Genomic DNA, 17046 nt, shown 5'->3' on the forward strand with positions numbered 1-17046 from the left:
AAAGAAAATGGATCAGGAGAATAAGGTCAAAGCCCCACTGTCATGGTGAGCTCAGAGATATCCGTGAGCCTGAACAGGGCAGACCAGCTTTTCCTGAGCTCAGATCTTCTCTCTATGTCGTCTACAGAAAAGGAAAACATCATACTAAATTTATTTTGGAGCTTCAACCTCATTTGAAAATAATTGGCTGACTTTATATCACTAATCACGAACTATTGTTAATCTTTCTTCCTGAACCTGTGAGAACATAACAGGGACACGTGAAAGCATTTCTGTTCGCTTTGGCTATGTACACCCACCTTTCTCACTCTTCTAGACTACCTCCTCTGCCAGTCTGCTTTCTGGAGGGTGCAGCAGGCCTCCACTCATCAAATCTGTTGCCAGCTCTTCCTGCCTCCCAAATACTCCAAACAGTAATGGGCTCTCTTTCAGGATCCTCGGCCTCCAATTGAATTGAACTTGTGTTCTCTCACACAGACAGTACGGAACTGGGCTCCCATTGGGACTGGGCTCCACAATTCTGCATGTTTATTAGTGGTGGTTTTCCGTAGACATTCCTCCCACTACTCATGGAACATTCACATATCTTCTTCCCTGAGCTCTTCATGTAGATGTGCATGAAGAAGATGTGATTAATATTAATGGAGTGGATAGGAGAGGCATATATCTGGCTCTAATAATGAATGGCTTTGTGATTCCTCACTGTGGCACCTGGGCTTCACTTACCATGACACTGACCTCGGAAACTGTGTTTTCGAGCTTAGAAAAACTTCAAAGGATACTGGGAACTTGACTTCCTTTCCTTATCGCTAACAAGTTAACTGTGGATTTTAAAGAATGAATAACCTAACCAAAAAAATTGATTAGAGTTTTGAGAATAGAACCATTTGCACACTTGTCTCTCTTGCTTCCTGAGTTTGGATGTAGTCATTCCTCAGTGTTTCCACACAGCCCACTAGATGCACTTAACTCAGACCAAGGATAGGACTATAACTGGAATTCATGGTGCTGGAGAGATCAAGACAAGTTTGAAGATCCATTTGAAGCAAACACTAATCCTCAGTAAATGTAGCTGAGCATGACGAGTGAAGGCAAAGAATGAAGATCTCTCTCCCTAACCAAGGGTTCTCTCTTTTATTTTATTTTTGAAATTATAATTTATTTACAACATTTCTCCCTTCCCTTTCCTCCCTCCAAACCCTCTCATATACTCTTCCTTTCCAATATATGACCCTTTTAACTAATTGTTATTGTATGCATATATATTTTCTTTTCCTTTATCACTAGCAAATATGTATATCTGTATACATAAATTGCTAAATAGAATCTGTTCAGTCCGTATAATACTACCTGCATGCATGTTTTTAGGGATTACCATTTGGAACTGTACAACTAACTGGTGTGTTCTTCCCTGGGAAAGGCTACCTTTCCCATGCCCAGATTTACTGAATTGCTTGTGGTTCTTTGTAGAGGGTTGCTGCGTTGTGAAATCTTCCTTGTGCACTTTGGCATGTTTGTTTGTGTCCTCTTTGATCAAGCCATATTTGGGCACTCATGTTAGTGAGACTTTACAAGTGTAGCTTCTCGTGATACAAGAGACACAATCTCACAGCAAAATCCCTGATACTCGGGCTGCTACAATCACTCAGCCACATCTTTGGCAATGTTCCGTGAGACAGAAGTGTGGAATTGTTTGGTAGATAACATCCATTGTGACTGGGCTCCACAATTCTGCATGTTTATTAGTGGCGATTTTCTGTAGTGGTCTCTGTCTGTTACAAAAGAAAAGTTTCCTTTATGAGGAGTGAAAATTCCAATTATCTGTGGACATAACAACAAATATACATATATATATATATGTGTGTATGTATATATATACATACATTACATATATATGCATGTGTGTGTGTATATATATATATATATATATATATAGAGAGAGAGAGAGAGAGAGAGAGAGAGAGAGAGAGAGGGAGGGAGAGATGCCATTACTGTGCCCTTAAGATCACTGTGCACACTGTTCATTGAAATGGTTCATAGGCATCATAGCTAAGTAAGACTGGTAGTTGTATTCCTCCTTATACAGCTTGCATTGTGCTTTCTGGTACCATGACAGCTAGACCTCAAGGAGGGATCTTTAAGGTCCATCTCAGGAGTTTCTGGGACCTGTTTCCAAATTTCATGGTGCCTTTAGCACTAGGGCTTACCTTCCACTTCTGGGAGGCAACCAAGTAGCCTAGATTTTTCCAAAATGAATAAATAATTAATGAAAATGTGCTCACAGATTTGCAACTAAGTCAACCTCATGATTGCAACACAAAAACCTGTGTTTGCTGACGTCTCTAAGGAATGTACTTTTGTTTCAGTATGTATTTTACGGCAGCTTTAACATCTTTATTCCTCAAGCTGTAGATGATTGGATTCAGCATGGGGGTAACTACTCCATAAAATAAAGAAATGATCTTATCTGAGGTTTGGAACTTGTCTTGCCCAGTCAGATCTTGAGATTTGGGTTTTGCATACATAGAGAAGATTGTTCCATAAAATATGATCACCACAGTCAGGTGGGCAGAGCACGTGGAGAATGCCTTTCGTCTCCCTGTGGCTGAGTTCATTCTCAAGATTGTGTGGAGGATGAACAGGTAGGAGAAAAAGATCACTAGTAGTGGAAGAACCAGGAAGGCCATATTTGATATGACCATGGTAATGATATTGAGAGATATATCAGCACATGCTAGCTTGAGGACAGCTAAGACCTCACAGGTAAAATGATTAATAACATTATTCCCACAGAAAGGCAACCGCATGGCAAGGGATGTTTGCACAACTGAATTGATGCTGCCAGAGAACCATGATGCAGATGCCATGAATACATACACTTCTTTGCTCATGATGATGGAGTATCTCAGAGGGTTGCAGATGGCCACGTAGCGATCAAAAGCCATCATGCCAAGTAGCAAACATTCGGTTGATCCCATTGCAAATCCAAAGAACATCTGCACTGCACAACCAGAGAAAGAAATGTTTCTTTTCTTTGAAATTAGGCTCACCAATGTTGAAGGGACAGAAGATGTTGTGTAGCAGATATCCAGGAAAGAGAGGTTGCCCAGGAAGAAGTACATGGGTGTGTGAAGACGGGAATCAAAGATGCTTGCTATGATCAGAACACCATTGCCAGTTAGAATCACTAGATACATGACCAGAACAATAACAAAGTAAATGATCTCAGTCTTTGGGTATCCAGCAAGACCCAAAAGAAGGAATTCAGAAACAAACGTCTGGTTATTTTTATCCATGTCATCTACGGTCAGCCATCATTGGAAGATCTACCATAGCACATATCCACTGCGCCCAAAACAAATGGTACAAAGTACCTGAAAATCATTTTTCATTATTAGAAAGAGTTCAATTCTTAATCTCTGGCATTGATACCCACAGTAATGTATATTTTTGAATATAGTGAAATTAAATATGTTGAAAGTATACATGCCCACTGTCACCATGTGACTATCTATCCATATCAGATGCACATTCAAAATCAATACATTTTTAATACTTTTTATTGTTGAGAATACATTCCTAAACTGATGTTTTCAAACCCCTGGCTAATTATCCATTATACACCTGACTTCTTCATTTCATCTGCTCTAGCAAACTAGCAATAAAGAAGACAAAACAAAAGTCTACTAAAAAAAAAAAAAAAAGAAAAGAAAAGAAAAGAAAAGAAAAGAAAAGAAAAGAAAAGAAAAGAAAAGAAAAGAAAAAACTGTGATTCTGAGTGAGTGGTTGATAATAGTCAAAAATTTATAACAACTTTTATTTTTTGAATAATATTTCTTTGTAGGCTTGATGTTGCATACACTATTAATACTTTTAATTATATATTACCAACATTTTCTCACAAAAAAGTTAAGTGGTATAAGCTAAAATTTAGCATCAAACCAAAAGCATAGCTGTTATCTACATATTTTAGCCCACTCTTAGCATCTTGTGTGATTATTCCTATGACAAGACCATTACACAGACTAGATCCACAAAAATGTGATTGAAAATCTGCAGCACAAGAGTTCATTTTGACAATCTACTTGTTTAAAACAACTTAACGATAGCAATAATGAAAGACTTAAATGAACACAGAGCTGGTGCTTCTGGCTTTCTTCTGATTCACATCCATTTCATTTTGCCATATTATACAGGCTGGCATAGAAACTGTGAGAGATTCAAGAACAATAATTCTTTTGAATTTTATAGATAACTCCAGATTAACATAATGGTAAATATTAAAGAAATTTAAAGACACATTTTTAACGCATAATCAATTTGTACCAAACTACTATAATGTTTTAGAATGCTGCTAGTAGCTTACCTTGCAGTCAATCTCATTCTAAAAACAATTAAGCGTCAATAATGTAAGAAATTACCATTTTGAGGTTGACAGTAGAATTTAGAATACAGAAAAGGTATTCTATAGAGATATATTGTGAAGACTAATATTCTGTATCTTAGGTTAAAATTATGAGTTTGCAAGACAGTTAATGTTTATGAGAAAAAATCATCAAAGGAGACTCAAAGGAATGTTCTGGACATTCTGGATCTAGAAACATGGAAAGGATCGGAAAGGTTGGGAAAGGAAAAGAGGATGGGTAAATGTAATATGAGAAGCTGAGCCAGCTTCAGGAGAAGGCAGGTTGGCTGCATATCCATTTTATTCGAGCTGTCTCTGTGAGGCTGTACTGGTAAGCACACTTAGGAAAGTAGTAAATGGGGACCACTGATAGCCTTGCCTGACTGGTAACACTAAAAATGTCTATAGAAATCCTCTTGTCAACAACAGAGTCGTCAGCAAGAACCATAGAGAAATTAGTCACGATGGTGAAGAATTGTATGGATTAAACTTTGCTCAGAGAAATGGGGCAATGATTTTATGCTTATCTAATAGTACCTGATAAATCAAATTCCCCTGCAGGTGAATTTCAGAAATGGCTCAAGAGACACTGGATCAGTGACATTAGCAGAAGGGTCCATCCAGAGACATGAAAAGGGAAGGAGGGAGGGACACTGACTCACCTGGACGTGTGGCCATGCTGAGTCTTCTCATAGTGGAGTCCAGGCATATGGAGGCCATCTTCCTCATCCAGACAAATGTCATGACGATGCATCTTAGATGACCTGGATGGCTTCTCCTGCCACAGATCTCAGTCTTTTTCTCCTTAGCTGAAATCCCATCACCCACCAAGAACCAAGCCTGTCTTTCCGTCTTTGGTTCTCCTCTGCTCGTGACACTCTAAGTGGGTTCACTTCTGGGTAGAAAATAAGTAAGAGGAGGAATGAGCCTGTCTGCATTGCTCATATCTTTCCTCAAACACAGCGACTAGACACAGTGCAGGGTTTTAACTGACTGCATCACCGTTTACTTTCTAAGCAACTTTTCCCTGCAGTATTTACGGAGTCGAGTCCAAGGTAACTTAATGTACCCAATTGCTGGCTAGTAACAGACTTTAGTTGTCTTTCAGCTTCTTTTAGTCAGTACTAACAAGCAGTAGTCATAACTAGATACCAAATAATGACAGCACTGGTGGTAACAAGGGCACCCAACACACTCACTGAAGTACATATGAAACAAATTGAGAATCAAGGAAAGGCATTCAGACTAGAATTACAGACTAGGTTTGAAAATCTCTCTTATTTTATAATTTGTTTTGCATTTTGGATGTAGCATATAAATACCTTAATCTTTTCCATGTATTACATATTATAATAAAAAAGTATGTGGAAGTTTCTTTAAATATTAAGAGTTATAAAATTACAATATACAGTAATAACTCAGAAATATTTGGGAAAAATAAATTACTATATGGCTTCTGGCCATTTGTATTATTAATGCATAATAATGAATGCCTTTAATTACAGAAAGGCTTTAATTGATTTAATCGACTCACCCTGAGAGTCTGAATTTTCACCCCTTATAAGAACCAGTTATATTTTTATAGAATTAGTTTCAGTATTCTGAAGATTCAACAAATATGCCAGATTCCACAGATGTGGCAGAATAAATATTTGTTATGCAACAACTATTATAATTGTTCCCCAAATCCCAAAGCAATTTAAAGTTGGAGGGAGGGATGTGGGATAGAGAAACTTCTTATGCGATTGGGATAGTGTCCCACAGACCCAATTAAGTGTAGCTGAGAGTGTACTGTAGCTGCACAAACACCTAAGAAGGAAATAACGTTCTCCATTCCCAGTGACTTTAGGGAAAGGCAGCAGATGTACAATAAACAAACTTCCAAGAGTGGTAATCTCCAGTGTAAAACACAACTAGAAAAGCAAAGTTAATCATAAGAGATTAGTTATTTAAACAATTATGACTCTTGTTTAATGTTATAACTAAACAAGTGATCTCAGGGCTAGAGAGATGGTTCAGCAAATAAGAGTATATTCTGCTCTTGAAGAGGGTCTGAGTTCAGTTCCCGGGAGCCATACCAAGCAGTTCACAACTGCCTGTAATTCCAATTCTAGAAAGATCTGATGCCTCCCTGCATGAAACTTGCACTCACAAGTACACACACACACACACACACACATTTAAAAATAAAATCTTTATTTAAAAATTAATTTTTAAAAAGAAAAACTTAAAAACACTGACCACACATTGGTGAACATCATTTAATTTTTCTTTTACTACCTCTCGATTCATTTGTTACATTAAAACATGGATAATTTCATTACCAGCCATTTTTTTTAAATGGAAATAAAACAATATAGTAAATACGCCTACAGGATATACTGGTTTCATATGTTAAGGTCACAGAATTTGGGTGTTGTTTATTTGTTTGTTCATTTGTGGGTTTTCTTGTACTCATGGTAAAGAGTTTGTGAGGAATCCAGAGTAGGTATTAAACCAAAGCATTGGAGGAACTGCTATAGAGAGAGGTTGACTGCAAACCCTCTAAGTTCTGAAACGGAATCATTTGCTTAGCAGAGCAGGCACAAGATAGATAGATGATAGATAGATAGATAGATAGATAGATAGATAGATAGATAGATAGAGAGATAGATGATAGATAGATAGATGGATAGATGATAGATAGATAGATAGTAGATAGATGATAGATAGATAGATAGATAGATAGATAATAGATAGATAGATAGATAGATAGATAGATAGATAGATAGATGATTGATAGATAGATAGATAGATAGATAGATAGATAATAGATAGATAGATGATAGATAGATAGGGAGAGAGACAGAGAGAGAGAAAGGCATTTTTTAAAAGTTGTAGAAATGCCACAGAAGCATTTACCCTCAAAGATGAGTAAATTAGGATGTGTAATGCTAAAACATTTTGAGGTTAAACAGTGATATTTGAATAATCAAAACTTGTGGAATTCAAATAGTTAAGATTATGTGTATTGAGACTCCCATATGCTTTTTTTTACAACTTTCCTATCAATTACAAACTATTCTAAAATTGCAAGATAATTTAAATAAGTATAAATTAAAATACATCTATGAACTGTTTGTATTTTTCAATTTAGACATTTTAAACTGAAAATCCTATGAATTCTGCTGGTTCCACTTTTTAGTGACTCACTGGTCAACAGCTATAAAGTGGTAAAACAAAGTTCAAAGTCACACTAGCTCTTAGTATATTAATGAGTAGTGGCTACAATAGCTAATATTTAAGGTGATAAATCTCTCTAAAATGTGTCTTAAGCAACATTTTATCTTTGGTAACCAACATTAATTCATTACAATTTTAATTGATTAAGTCAATTTAATAAAAATTATTTGCCACCTATGAGCAGGTTCTCTGGGCACTGATGTAGCAATTTGCAAGGAACTCGGGTCTAGTAAAACAAATACATATTAAATGCACAAAACATATGAAGATTACATTGTTTTGTGAGGAAATTTTCTTACAAACTGCTTAAAGTGGCAATATTCTCTCAATTTACATAACTCATATATATGCAAATATGTATATATGATGTCGGAGTTTAAATAAAATACCAGAAAATCTTGTTACTTTTTTAAAGATTTTTTTTTAACTTATTCACTTTACATCCCACTCACTGCCTCCTCCTGGTCACTCCCTCCCACAGTCCTTTCCCCCTCCCCTTCTCCTCTGAGCAGGTGGGGTATCCCCCTACCCTGGCACATAAAGTATCTGTGAGACCAGGTGCTTCCTCTTCCACTGAGGCCAGATAAGGTAGCCCAGCTAAATGAACATAACCCACATACAGGCAACAGCTTCTGAGATAGCCCCCGCCCTAGATGTTCGGGACCCACATGAAGGTCAAGCTGCACATCTGGTACATATGTGCGGGGAGGCCTAGGTCCAGTCCATTTGTTTATTGGTTGGTAGTTCAGTCTCTGAGAGCTCCAAGGGTCCAGGTTGGTTGACTCTGTTTATCTTCCTGTGAGTTCCTATCCCCTCTGGGGCCTGCAATCCTTCCTCCTATTCTTGCATAGAATACCGAAGTTCCATCCACTGTTTGGTTGTGGGTGTCTGTATCTGTCTGAGTCCTAGCTGCTAGGTGGAGCCTTTCAGAGGACAGCCATGTTAGACTCCTGTTGAAAGCATAACAGGATATCATTAATGGTGTTGGGGACTGATCCTTGTACATGGATTGGTCTCAAGTTGGTCTGGTCATTTCCTCATTCTCTGCTTCATTCCCCATCCCTGCATTTCTTATAGACAGAATACATTTTGAGTCCAAAGTCTTATTGGTGGATTGGTGTCCCTATTTCTCCACTGGGATTCCTGCCTGGCCACAAGAGATGGCCTCTTCAGGTTCTATATCCTCAATGGTATGAGTCACACCTAATAACACTCACATTGATTCTTAGGCACCTCCCTTATCCCAGGTCTCTGATTCTTCCTGGAGATGCGCCCTACCTCCCACCCCTGGCAGTTGCAGATTTCCTTTCATTCTCATGGCCATCTGGCCATCCTCCTATCCCTTCCCACATTTGATCCTGAATCCATCCCATTCCCCTTCCCATCTCCTCTCTGACCCAGTTCCCTCCTTCCATCTACCTATTATGACTATTTTCATTTCCTCTTCTGTACTGGTTAGTTTTGTTTCAATTTGACACAGGCTGGAGTTATCACAGAGAAAGGAGCTTCAGTTGGGGAAATGCCTCCATGAGATCCAGCTGTGGGGCATTTTCTCAATTAGTGATCAAGAGGGGAGGACCCCTTGTGGGTGGTACCATATCTGGGCTGGCAGTCTTGGGTTCTATAAGAAAGCAAGCTGAGCAAGCCAGGGGAAGCAAGCCAGTAAGAAACATCTCTCCATGGATTCTGCATCAGCTCCTGCTTTCTGACCTGCTTGAGTTCGAGTCCTGACTTCCTTTGGTGATGAACAGCAGTATGGAAGTGTAAGCTGAAGAACCCCTTTTCTCTCCAACTTGCTTCTTGGTCATGATGTTTGTGCAGGAATACAAACCCCGACTAGGACACCTTCTAAGTGAGATTCAAGCATCCTCACTTGTGCCTTGCTTCTTGTTTACCTTCTTTGGATCTGTGGAGTATAGCATGGGTATCCTGTATTTTATGACTAATATCCACTTCTAAGTGAGTATGCATCATGCATGTCCTTTGGGACTGGGTTACCTTACTTAGGATGATATATTCTCAAGGTCCATCCATTTGCCTGCAAAATTCACAATGTCTTTGTTTTTAATAGCTGAATAATATTCCATTGTGTAAATGTTCCATGTTTTCTTTATTCAGTCTTCAGTTGTGGGACATTGAGGTTGTTTCCAGATTTTGGCTATTACAAATAACACTGCTATGAACATAGTTGAGCAAGTGTCTTTAATAGTATATTCTTATATCAAAAATTTAAAATGAAAATTGAACTGTGAAACATGCATATATATACATATATAATAAAAACAAAATAAAAATTACTTGTATAATTTTCTCCATTTTCTTCACTAAGCAGAATGAGAAGCTTTTCTGGAAAAGTTAAAGAAAACCTATAACATCATATTAGCTTATGATAGCCAGATGTATACCAACACCAAGAGAGACTCTGAGTCAAACAATATTTTACCTTCATTTTTCTAGGCTTCACTTTTTCAGAGTAAAACCCCAAAGAAGCTTAGAGCTCACAAGCTTTGCTCATACTTATAATTGAATTTAGCAGGATTTCTGAGTGTCTATTATCTGTAAGACAATGAAGTCATTATAATTCCTCTCCTTGGATTTTTAACACAATGGGATAAACAGACCTATGAAGGACTAAATATAATACAATTTGATGAGCAGTTGAAAATAATTTATGAGCAATCTTATTGTATTTCTATAGTAATTTCCTCTCTCTCACTTTAATGTGCCTAGTAATTCTAAAAGAGCACAAGACATTCATTAGAATTTAATGCCTTATGAAACTATCGGTGTACAATTTAACACCAAAACTCCACAGCTGTGTGCAGTGAAGTTTCTCAGTATTAATCTTTCTCTACATCTCTCCAATTTATCTACCGATTAAACCATTTCTAGCTTCGTTTTATCCAAAATTGGCCAATGTCTCTATTTTGATACTGAAATAATTATGTTCTCATTTTAATCTGAATCAATTTTTTCTTACTCAAAGATAGATTGATTAGAGTGGACATTTACAAAGCTAGCTCGCTATTGGTTTAGTTTCAAATAAATCATATTCTCCAACATATTTTAAATTCAATATCACTAGAAAGCTTGATTATTCCCTTCACATGTTGCTCATCAGCTCAAATACCAGGAATAATATTAAGTTTTAAGGGGAAAAAAGCAGAAAAAAATTTTATTTTTAAAAAACATATAGAATATAAAACAAAGAAGGAGGGCGGTCAGATCGCTCAGAATATCAAACACAGGCACTTGCCATGCAAAACTGATAACCTGTGTTCCATGTCAGGAGAAAACATGGGCTCTTAAATGTTGTTCTCTGATCTTCAACAGGAACCACTGCAAGCATGTCACTATAGCCACATTGACACGTGTTTGCGTGCGTGCATGAGCATAAAAGCACGCTTACACACAATGATAATAATTAAAACTTAAAAGAAAAAAAAAGAACAAGGAAGATACAGAAGTACTCAAGATGCTCATCACAGGCAGCAGATGGGAGTGGGTGCAGAGACCCACAGCCAGAAATTACGCGGAGAGTCTAAATTGGAGATTTGTATTCCCTTCCCTCAATCCCTCCCCTCAGAGATCAGGGAACCCCTCAAAAGAGGGGGAGGAAGAACTGTAGGACTCAGAGGAGATGGAGGACACCAGGAATACATGGTCCACAGAATCACATAGGCTTGCAGAAACTGAAACAGCAAGCATGAAGCCTACGTGGGTCTGCACTAGGTCTCTGTGTGTATGTCATGGCTGTTAGCTTGGTACTCTTGTGAGACTCCCAACAGTGACAGTGAGTGTACCTCTGACTTGTCTGTTCTTGAGACCCTTTTCTCCTGTTGGATTGCCTTGTTCAGCCTCAATATGAGGGCTTTTACCATGTATTATTTATTGTATCCCGATTTGTCCTGTCTGGCTGTCCTCTCTTAGAGACCTGATCTTTTATGAAGAGAAAATGGAGGGGGAGTGGATATAGGAAAGAGGAAATGTGTGAGGAAGCTCAGAACGATGGAGAGATAGGAGAGTGTGGTGGAGACGAATTGTATGGAAGAAGAATCTATTTTTCCATATTTACTTATTTATTATTCATCTCTCATACAATACATCTAGATCACAGTTTGTCCTTCCTCCACCCCTCCCATTCTCCAATATGTACTCCCCCAGATGCACTCCTTCTCCAGTTTCCCTTCAGAAAAGATGAGGTTTCCAGGAGTATCAACCAAGCACAGCATAACAAGTTACAAGAAGGCTAGGTACAAACTCTTTTATCAAGGCTGGGCAAAGCAACCCGTAGGAAGGCAAAGGAGTCAGAGACACTCCTCACTCCCACTATTAGAATTCTCACAAGAACACTAAGCTACACAACCATATGCAGAGGACTTAGCACAGACCAGAGCAGGCTGAAGCCTTTGTAAAGCCCTATGAGCCCTGCTTAGTTGATTGATACCAGTGCCTTGTACTCTGGGTGTTCTCTATCTAAATGACTCCTGCAATCCTTCCTCCCTATCTCTCAGGGCATTCGACCAAGCTCCATCTAATGTTTGGCTGTGTCTCTGTACATCTGCTCCCATCAGTTGCTGGGTGAAAAAGCCTCTTTGATGATAACTGGACTAGGCACTAATCCATGAGTACAGTAGAATATCATTTGGAATCAAAAGAATCTATTTTCTGACTTTTTTCTTTATTTTCTTCTCACATATTAAATCCTTATCCTCTCCTTATCCTTCCTCCAGCCTTTTCCCATGCCGCTCTTCTCCCCCAGAACCACTCCCCTTCCACATCCCCTCTGCCTAATGCTTGGATGTAGTACTCTGCATCTGCTTCCAGCAGTTGTTGAATGAAGTCTGTCTGTCTGGTCTCTTTGATGATTCTGCTAGGCTCTGGTCCCAGCACATTCTGCAGGCAGGATGAAATGTAGGTCAAAGGTTTGGGGGCTGTGTTGGTGTCCCAGTTGAGATCTTGCCTGGTTACAGAAGATGGCCAGTTCAGGCTCCATGTCCCCCATTACCAGGAGTCTTTGCTAGGGTCACTCTTAGATTCCATGCAGTTTCCCTTCCACTAGGTTTCTTCCTTGTCCTGAAATGCCCCCTCCCCCCAATTCCAGTCGTTTCTCTCAGTATATTCTCCCTCCCTCCCACTCAAGAATCTATTTTCAATTTAAAAAGAAAAAAAAATAAGAGAGAGAAATACTCAAGAGAAGTTTGAGTGGTTTTGAAGGGAGAGAAGTACAATTAGCCAGGAGGGCACTGATCCGGTTAATTAAGCATGAAAAGTAATTTGAAATTTTACCAGGATGCTATGGAGCTAGTGGAAACAGATACTTGGTTTTTGTATTTTATCACCTACCTGTGAAGTATCTATTGGAGCCTGGTGAAGGTAATCAGCATTTTATATAATGAAGAGACAAATGAGTGTAACAGCTGCATGTTTACAATTATGAGAACCTAGAAATTGACACTTGGATGACACAAGGGTGAAGTGTCTAAATTTGTGATCAACTTATTATGTAGAGTCTGAAACTGCCCTGCAGACACTCTGTGCTCGCCTGTTTATGAAAATGACCTATGTGGGGTTTAAATCCCTCGTGCAGGGTGTTGCATATATGGCTAGTGGATACTAATGATCTCTTACCCAACTTTAACTTTGGTTCTCTGAGGCCAAATTCCTTCAAAACCTGTCTTGGTGTTTTAAATAATTGACATTAATTTATCATGAACTATTTTACAGAATTCATCAGTGAATTCGGCATGACCTATATTTTCTCTGGGTGAAAGCTGGTGATTATTGATTTGTTTTTCGTATCTGTTGGTGATCTCTTCGAAGTATCTATTTCTTAATTACTCAGTTTTGGTACAGACTCATTTCTTCAAGATTTTCCAGTTCATGGCGTATTGTGTAAGACAACTCCATGATCTCTCACACTTCAGTAGCATCATGTATACTGTCTTATCCCTCGGTTTTATTCCATTTACATGAATTTTCTCTGGCACCTTTAGTTATGTAGAAGGCCCATGACTTTTGTTTATCTTACAAAGGACAAGTCTTAGTTTCACTAGTTTGTGTTTCTGCTCGGGTACTCTCCATTCCATCTATTTTTCCTCTAAGATTTTGCTACAAGACAAGAAAATGTATAGACCAACATTTCTAACTAACAATGATAGAAAACCATCAACAAAATGCTAACAAATCCAATGACAGAGGAGTACCTTCCACTGCCATTGGTCCCCTTCTTCCTCCCAACCATTTCCCCATTCTACTCTCCTGTAATAATCAAGTATATATGTAAAGTAAATAAATAAACAGAGACATAGAGAAAAATAGCAAGGCTCCACACATGGAACAACATTAGTCTTTTTATATTACAGAATTGGTAGTATGTTAAGCTGAAAAGAGGAATCAGGAAGTTTCAAAGAAATGATATTAATTAGTTCACATTTTCTTTCCTATAACACTTTAAGGACCAGTATCTAAATGGTCTCCATTAAATTGTATAACTCAATGTATTTCTAAATAAATAAACTGTAAGAGTGAAGCTGAAAATATTTAAAAATTCTACAAAAGTGTTGTAAGTCAGAATGAGTGCCTCTGTAACACAAAGATGACCATAGTATACGTATTATCTAGATATTGCCTGTTTTATACCGTAGAAGAAAGTAAAAGCAAAAATCAAACTTCAGCCAAATTATTTTTTAATTTATTTTTATTAGATATTTTCTTTATTTACATTTCAAATGCTATCCCTTTTCCTGGTTTCCCCTCCAAAAACGTAGTCCTCCTACCCCTCCCCTCCTCCCCCTGCTCACCACCCTACTCACTCTCACTTCTTGGGCCTGGCATTCCCCTACATTGGGGAATTGAGCCTTCACAGGACCAATGGCCTCTCCTCCCATTGATCACTGACTAGGTCATTCTCTGTATTGAAACTTCATGAAACAAAGTCTGAAGGCATAGCCATTACTTCTGTTGTATTTTCTGTTATAGTGACTGCTGAATAGTTGGTATGTCATAGTTTTTGTGACATATTCTCACCGTCCCTTCTGTTAATAAGTTATCTATGAGAGAATAATGTATATTGAAATTGACTAGATGCATAATTAGTATGACAATTTGTAGGAAAGTGGTCTATATAAGCTAATATATTTTAAAATTGTTTCCCAGTTGGTGGAACTATTTGGGGAGGATTAAGAGGTGTATCACCTGGGTTGATTTGGGGGTTTTAAAGTCATGCTCCACATCATGGTGGTCATGGGCTTACTCTGTGACACTCTAAGCAAACTCCCAAAAAATTCTTTCTTCTATAAGATGGCATGATCACGGTGAGTCCTCACAGCGATAGATAGCTATCTAAGACAATTAGTTTTGGAGGAAATAGTCATATATAAATTCTAATACTTGGAAAGGAGGAAACAGAACAGATAGTGGAAATGATGCAAAAAAGAATCTAAACAATTCTAATTCAGAACATGTATGCCAGATGTTATACTGTATTCATATCCTATTATTTCTTAATAAAGTTTCACAATAATATTAAAGGACATGCATAATTTCATAATTTATGGCTGAAGACTCTAAGTTTTATAGATGTTTATGAAGGATGTAAATGCTACAGATAGACTTAAATTTCCAGATTGGAATTTTCTTTCCTCCAGAGGCCAACTGTCAACAAAGAAATACCCTAAACTCCAATTATATTTACATCTGGAAAACAATTATTGGGGCTTCTTTGCATTTTCCAGAAGGGAGCATGGGAGCAGCAGGCAGACATGGTGCTGGAGCAGTAACCCAGAGCTTACATCCTAATTTTTCCACAAGTCCAGCTAGATAAACAAACCAAGGAGGTGGAGGAGTTCACTTATAAAAAGGTTTTCTCAGGATGACAGAGGATCACTAAGTTCATAGTATCTAGCTAATATAGAGAGACCTGATGTTGTATGCTGTGATGAGTACTCACTTTGTGTCTGTATAGAATATGATTGGTGATGCAAATATAGCCCTTGCAAGTGTATAAAAAAGGTACAGTAGTCACTAGTAATCTAATCTCACTTTAAGAGAAGTGAGGCCACTAACAGAAGAGGCAAGAGCTATGTCAAAAGAGTAAGAAGGGAGCCATGGCTGTGTAGACTCACAGAGATCAAAAGAAAGGACTCTCTGGGGGTCTGAAAGGGAATATTCTAACTTAGGAAAGTACATTGGAGATGCTGAGATCAAAGATATTCTTGCAGAGAAAACTCTGAGATGACTTTGGTAATGACTCTTCTGGGGCAGTTAAAGAGTCACAAGGAATAAGTCCAAAGTTGGCATATGTCGATGGGACTCTAACCAAGATAAAAGACCAGCAATTTCCCTAAGACCAGATGAGGCCAACTCTTTTAAGTAACTCCACTCAATATCCTTGAAGTTACCTACTGCAGAGTAATTAAAAGTGAAGCTATCATCTCTTCATTGTGTATTCCATTGTGCAGGGAAAGAAGCTCATTGAAAACATTATTCTACAGATAGATTTATTCCTCACAAAAACTAAAAATATGCAAATTTATACAATTAAGTAGTTAGAGTCCACATAGTTCAGGGGAGACTAGAACAATGGGCTTGAAAATTCATACTATCAAATCATATGATCCTGCTGTGTTTCTGGCTGATGAAGATATATTAAGACCTCTTTCTTTAACTACTAGTTAATAACAGTTTTAAGCTCTATAAGACTTAGGCCAGGTAAAATAAGGTGCTTTCAAAGAGGCAGACAGCACGAGAAGTCACCATTTCCTTTCTGCTTGTTATCTCATAACTTGGTAATCCCCTCCCACAGGAGTACAGAACAGAGTCAATATTTATACCCGAGCACAGAACATCTCAGAGGACATCATTATAAGTTTACTGACCTACTTCTGTCTGATACCAAGGTACAAATAACTGGTACATTGGTAGGGTCCCATGTGCCGTTAACAGTCTAACGTCAAGCTTGTTAAAGTGTTTGGGTAACTTTAACATCACTCTATTCTCTGAAAGTTTTCTAGAGGAATTCTGGATAAAGGGGCTCCGAAGACATTGAGTCAGTTCCTCACGTACCACTAAATGGGGGCAAGGGAACGACATGAGATCATCATATGGAAAAGCAAATCATTCTCAGTGGATTTCCAGAATTCAGATTTGACATAGTAAGTGAGACAGACCTCCATAGAACCAGAACTGTAGTGATTAGTTACTAAGAAAATAAGCATGTCAATGTACATCTTTCTTAGAAACATGGAATTAATGATTGACCACAGTCCCCACCCTCCACAGTCTGTTGTACCAAAATACAAATTGGTTTCATAGCTGTGAAGATCATTTGAAGTTTTATCCCCTGTTTTGCAACAAACTGTGCAATTGGTTAATATTAATCACAGAAGAATATACATAAATGAATTTGCAGTTGAATG

General features: G+C 38.0%; 1 protein-coding gene across 1 annotated transcript; it reads right to left on the reverse strand.

Moving 5' to 3' along the window:
* Positions 1-2303: 2303 nt before the first annotated feature.
* Positions 2304-3351, reverse strand: LOC110293225 (olfactory receptor 13C3). The gene has a single exon (XM_021161086.1). It carries the CDS (start codon positions 3294-3296, stop codon positions 2343-2345), a length of 954 nt encoding a protein of 317 aa, XP_021016745.1. The 5' UTR covers positions 3297-3351; the 3' UTR covers positions 2304-2342.
* Between the last annotated feature and the right edge of the window lie 13695 nt (positions 3352-17046).

The sequence above is a fragment of the Mus caroli genome, chromosome 4, assembly GCF_900094665.2.
Source record: "Mus caroli chromosome 4, CAROLI_EIJ_v1.1, whole genome shotgun sequence".
In the NCBI taxonomy this organism is placed as follows: domain Eukaryota; kingdom Metazoa; phylum Chordata; class Mammalia; order Rodentia; family Muridae; genus Mus; species Mus caroli.